Here is a 6,028-nt window from a genome sequence, read left to right as displayed (position 1 = left end):
CCCTCCACAGAAGAGGGAACAGAGGCTCAGAGAAGCTTTGGAATGTGTTCCACTCCCACCCCCCCAGCCTGTCTCTGGGGAGTCCAGAGCCGCTGTATCATCCCTGCCCCAGTGTCTCAGGTCCCAGGAATCTTGCTGTCGCTGCTCCCGGAGGTGAACAGTCCGAGTGTCCCCCAGAGGCGCTCAGGCCCTGACCCCGCCTGTGCTGCTTTCCAGCTCCGAGCCCACGCCGTGGACATGAACGGCAACAAGGTGGAGAACCCCATCGACCTGTACATCTATGTCATCGACATGAACGACAACCGTCCCGAGTTCCTCAACCAGGTCTACAACGGCTCCGTGGACGAGGGCTCCAAGCCAGGTGAGCCCCAGGCAGCGGCTGGGACGGGAGGGGCCGAGGGGCCCATTGGATGAGCTCATCTGGCAGATGTTTACTGAGCACCACTCAGGCGACGCTGCATGGGGGCGGGACCTCGCCGTCCAGACGGGGACAGACAAAAACTGAGCCAAACCGAGTCATGGAGCCATCGCAGTGATGAGGAGGCTCAGACGGGGGCCCTGTAGGTCAGGGAGGGCCCCTCCTCGGAGCTGACATGTGGGCTGAGAGCTGGCGGGTGAGGAGGAGCAGGAGGCAGAGAAGGGCTGGGACCGTGCGGAGCTGGAGGGAGGCTGGGGAAGGAGAAGGCACGTGCTAAGGTCCTGGGCGGCGTGAGGTCAGAGAGCAGCCCTGCCACTCGCAGTCTCGGGGACCACGCTGTGGGTTTCACCCCAACCACAGGAAACCGTGGGAGGCCAGACCTCCCCACCCAGAGAGGTGAGCTGAGCCTAAGCCTCGGTCCCCTCCGCACAGACCCCGGAGCCCCTAACCCTGCAGATCCCACCCAGCATCAGTGATGACCATCCCTGGCACGTCCCCGCTCCAGCTAAGCCGGTGGCCTGTGTGGTCTCTGGATCCGTAACTACCAGAAGGGGGCCCCGCCCCCCGTAGCACAGATGAGACTCAAGGTTCGAGAGGGAAAATGAGCAGCGCGGTGAGGCTGTGGGTCACAACCCCAAGCCCAGGACCAGCGAAGCGTCTACTGGCCCAGGTGGTATCTGCGGGCGCCCAGGCTTGAGAAGCACGGCCCGCACTGCCGTCTCCGATGGGGAGGAGCCGGACAGGGGTCTGAGCCAAGTGCCACCCATGAGGCCCGTGGGGCTGCCAGGAGCAGCCACTAAAATACAGGCTGCCGGTTACATGTGGAGTTCAGACAAACACCGAGTCGCTGTCACCTGTAAGCTGGCCCCATGCAGCACTTGGAACAGAATTGCAGTAACACCATGTCCCGCGTTCATCTGAACTCTGCTGTCCACGGGCACTGGTCCCGGGAGGGCTCTGGGCCAGGCCGCCTCCCCGCGGCCCCCTCCGCTCCGCCAACCCCTCTGGGGGGGGGAAGGGCAAACATTTATCATCACTGCGCTGCCGCTGCCGGAGGCGGTTGTCACAGCTCCTCGGGCTGCTGTTTCAGGGGCGAATTGTGTTTTCGATTGATTGTCTCAGAATCCTGAGGCGAGGGCCAGCCTGGGGTCAGCGAAGGGAACAGGATGTGGCGTTATTTCTGCCACAACCTTGGGTGGCTGGTCCCTGCAGTCCCTGAGGGGCAGGGGCAGGCAGTGGGGGGGGCAAACGAGCTTTGAGCCAAAGAAAGCGGAGGGCTGCCAGCAGCCCCTCTTCCAGAAGCTGGGTGGGTGGGTGTCGGGCTCGGGGTGCTCGCTTACGAACAGGTGTGCTGGGGCCCAGGGCATCCCTAAAGGTGCCTGGATTTTCTACCGCAAATCAAGCCTCCCTTGTCTTATTGTAAAACAAACTGATGGCGGAGTCTTCCCCGTCGTGCTCCGGCTTTCCGCGCTAGGACAGCAGAGGCAGACATCGCTGTGTCTGCTCCCGGAGCCCTGACCAGCCCTGAGCCTGGGATGGAGTGACCCGCCATCCGCCCGCGGGTCCTGAGACGGACCCCCTTTTCCCTCCCTCCTGCGCCTTCCGGGGCTGTGCTGGACTAAATGTGACTGACATTCAGAGCCCAGGGGGACCCCGAGTCCGTCTCCGGTCCCAGAACAGCCCTCGCTGCCGGCCCAGCTCCACGTCCTCACTCAGGCTGGTCAGGGCAAGGGCCGACATCCCAACAGAGCCCAGCATGGCCTCTGGGGCCCGGAGACTCCCAGGGCCTGGGTCAGGCCCCCGTTTCTGCCCTGTCAACGTCAGTTCCAACCCCAGGCTCACCCGGGTCTGTGCACAGCACAAAGGAACCCGCCGGGAAGGGGTGGTCCTGGAGGCCAGGCTGGTGAGGGCTCCAGGTGGCTCCCACTGGAAACCAGGGGAGGGTGTGAAGGACTGACTCGGCTCCGAAGAGCCTTTCCAGGGCTTGGGGTGCTCGTCTGGGGACATCAGCAAGCCCACATGGGGCTGCCCACCCCGTGTTCTTCCCCACCCTAAGCCCCTCCATTTTACAAACTCCTCTTTGGTGTAGCTGGATCAGACGGGCTCAAAGGGTGCGGAAGGCCTGGGATGGGCCTGTCCCTTTCAGGACCGATGTGCTTGGTGGTCTGGGGTCAAGAGCGCCCTCCCTCTGACCACAGCCTTAGGTCTCTTTGTAAGCAGATAGCCAAGGCCCCCTGAGTGACCCCTGAAAAGGGAACACATTGGCTGAGTAACAGGGAAGCCTGAGGTGGGAGCCTCAGGCGTGGAGACCAGGGTGGAGGGAGTTGTCTGGAGTCCTGGCCACTGTTTGACTGTCTCCTCTCTGTGGGTTTGTTCTTGGGGGGGGGGGGGGGGGCTTCCTCTTCTGTGGCCTCAAATCTTTGGATGTTAAAACAGTAAAGTCACCTCTGGGCCCGGCCTGGGCACCATTGTATCCCAAACAACTGTTTGCAGAATTAACAATAAAACACATATTGTGACTCCCAGTGACACAACTGCACCAGATCTGCACCAATAGTGATGCCTTCCTGCCATGGATGGACCTGTCCCCTCCCTTTCTCGTAGACACCCATCACCTTTGTCTCTTCGTTGGAGCTATTCGGGCTTTTGCCCGAATTAATGACTTCAGAATAGCTGTTCTTCTTATGTCAGTGAGTGCTGTGGCCTCTCCCTCTGAACGGCCTCCTGCTTTAGCCTGGCACTAAGTACATGCTAGCGAATGGGACCTGGTGCACACCTGGCCATGCAGCGGAGTCTGGGGAGCTACCGGGAGCCTCCATTCCTCTGTGGAGGGAGGGGGGCCTCTGCCAGGCCTGCGGCAGCCGGCACCTGGCCCACACTCATCCTGCGACCCCCTGAGTCACACACTCCCTGCCACACTGCCCAGCAGCCAGCTTTCCAGAAAATGAGCTCCCAGCGCTCAGGGCAGACCTCAAGCAGTGTCCTCCCAGCAGACCCGCCTCCCCGCCAGCCACACAGCCCACACTCCAGCCCTTCTCCTGGGGAGGTCCCGGTGGCTCCCCACCCAGCCCAGCCCAGCCCAGTTTCTCGAGCTTCCCGAGAAAAGATGCCTTCGTATTACCTTTTCTAAAAGGGCTCGAAGTGGAATTCCTGCTTCTCTCACCCCTTATAACTGTGTGAGGTTGTGTGCTTTAAATTTTTTAATTAATGTCATTTTGAAATATTAAATAGCAGAGAAACCTACAAGCAGCAAATGAAGTCCAAGCAACCTTCATCCATATAACTCCGGTTCTGCGCTTAAATAGATTATTCTATTAGTGAGCCCATTTATTTATTAATTTATTTCCGGGCTGGCGGAGGACCCCCGAGATGAGCACACGGTCCCATGCACAGATGGCACGCACGCTCGGAAGTCGTCTGAATATTAAGAATTTAAATCTTTAGCCTCAGTGATTTGAGCAGAAAGCCAATTATGGGGCTGAATTAGTTTTCAAATTAAACTGCAATTTGAGGCTTGTGAAATTAATCCTTTAAGGCACCTGGCAGTGCCTACAGGAGCCCCTCGGAGGCCCAGCCCGGCCTCCTTCGTCCGCGGCGTGACTGATAAAGCAAAGTCCGGAGCCGGCGCCCCGGCGGGCAGAGCACTCCGTGTCCACGTCCTGTCTCACCTGCTGAGAAAGACTCCCCGTCTCCTTCCCCTGCACAGAGGCTGAGGGCTCCCAGGGCTGGTGCCTCCCGCTTCCCAGCCCAGACGACCGGGCGGCCTGGCTGCAGTGACCGCTTCCCAGCCCAGATGACCGGGCGGCCTGGCTGTGGTGACCGCACTTGCTACCGCGCGCCCCTTCCTCAGCAGAGCGCGTGCAGGGCCCTGCACAAATCATTCAGGTGGCCTGGCACTGCCCACTGAGGCCTGTGGCATCCAGGACCTGGGGGCTCATGGCTGTGTGTGGGCTCAGACTCACCAGCTGAAGAAGGTGAGGGGTCAGGAGGGGACTTTGGTGCCAGGGTCACGACTGCCCAGACACAGCCACCCTGCTCAGACCCCACTGCCCAGCTCAAGGGGGCTCTTCCGCTCTCCCCGTGGCCCCATGAGGGACACCTGGCTTCCAGAGGAGGAGCCCCTGGCTCTGAGAGGCTCGGGGGCAGGTGAGCCAGGTCCTGGGAGAGACAGAGCCGGGATCTGACCGGATGGAGCTCCCAGCCCCGCTCCAGTCTCTGAGGCCACAGAAAGGTCTGCCTGCCGCCGGGCTTTGTTGGCGGCATGAGCCCGCCTCAGCCTCAGCCACTCCCTGTGGTGGTGGAATGGAAACCCCAAAATCACGTCCACCCGGAACCTCAGATGGGACCTTTTTCAGAAAAAGGGTCTTTGCAGATGAAACTAGTTAAGATGGGGCCGGTAGGGTGGGCCTGAGCCCCCGTGGCTGTGTCCATATGAGAAGAGGCGATTAGGACGCTGATACCGAGGAGATGGCCATGCGAGGACAGGTGCAACCGCAAGGCAAGGACCGCAAAGACGGCCACCAGCAGAGGAGGCCACACCCAGCCCTGCCCTGCGGGGATGTGAAGCGGGCGCATCGTGGGAGTTCAGTAAACAGGTGTTGAGGACTCACCCGTTGCCGCCCCCAAGGGTGCTGGGGCATGACAGTCTGTGACCTGCTCCTTGGGGCGAAGTCCTAGATGTGGGTTTGCAGGTGGGCACATTGGAAGAGCATTTGGACACAGGCGGCCAAACTGCTCTAGGACCTGAGGCTGTGGGGCAGGTCCCCACCAGTAGGTCCCATCATTATTTTAAAATTGTATTTGCTCATCTGGTACGTGCAACGTGCCTTCCCTTCATCTCTTTGATCACTAACGAAGTTGATTGTAAAAAGCAAAAACAGAGGGGGGAAGGTGTGAAGTGCAGGCTCTGTGGCTGGGATGCAGGCCGGAGGCGGGGCCAGGGGCAGCGCCCTAGAAAGGCTCCAGGGAGCGCACACTGGTTGCCGTGAGTGTGCTTTACTTTGCAACCAGAAAAGAATGATCAAAAGTATGCCATTTGGTTTTTAGAAATCAGACTTCAGAGCTTAGCCAGGAAGGCGATGCCCATTTCTAAGACAGTGTTGTGATGGGCGTGGAACCAAGGGCGGGTCTGTTACCAGCCAGCCGTCTGGGCCTCCAGGTGCGAATGACCTCTTTTTGACTGTCTACATAAGCCTTTATTTCACTTTCATTTCTAGAAAGCTTACAATAAAGGATTCTGGGTTGTCCATTGTTTTCTTTCACCCCGTTGTTTTCTGGCCACCCATCATTTCTACGGAGGCCTGGTTTTAAGGCCTATAGTTCCATTAAGTTTTATGCCGTTTTAAAAATTCTCCAGCTGCAGGACTAAAGGCGAGCCAGACTGAAGAATAGAAGAACCGAAGGACCTTCACTACTGCAATTTTTTTTTTCTTTTTTCACCTTTTAACTAAGAAACCAATTTTTTTTTTTGTTTTCCTTTTTTTTCCCCCCTTTTGTTCCCCTTTTTTTTTCTTCTTTTTTTTTCTCCTCTTTTTCCATCACCTGGTTTTACCCTTTTAATTACTACCTTCTTATTTTTAACCAGTATTATTACTGCTACCATTTTACCCT

At 58.3% G+C, this 6,028-nt stretch overlaps 1 protein-coding gene across 1 annotated transcript in view; it reads left to right on the top strand.

Moving 5' to 3' along the window:
• Positions 1-6,028, top strand: part of CDH4 (cadherin 4) — a 119,693-nt gene that overhangs the window by 61,976 nt on the left and 51,689 nt on the right. Inside the window, exon 4 of the mRNA XM_015567722.1 lies at positions 217-361. Coding sequence (XP_015423208.1) covers positions 217-361 — 145 coding nt within the window. The remainder of the gene's footprint in view (positions 1-216; positions 362-6,028) is intronic.

This window comes from Myotis davidii, unplaced genomic scaffold, assembly GCF_000327345.1.
Source record: "Myotis davidii unplaced genomic scaffold, ASM32734v1 scaffold244, whole genome shotgun sequence".
Classification (NCBI taxonomy): domain Eukaryota; kingdom Metazoa; phylum Chordata; class Mammalia; order Chiroptera; family Vespertilionidae; genus Myotis; species Myotis davidii.
This window is presented reverse-complemented; position numbering and strand designations above follow the sequence as displayed.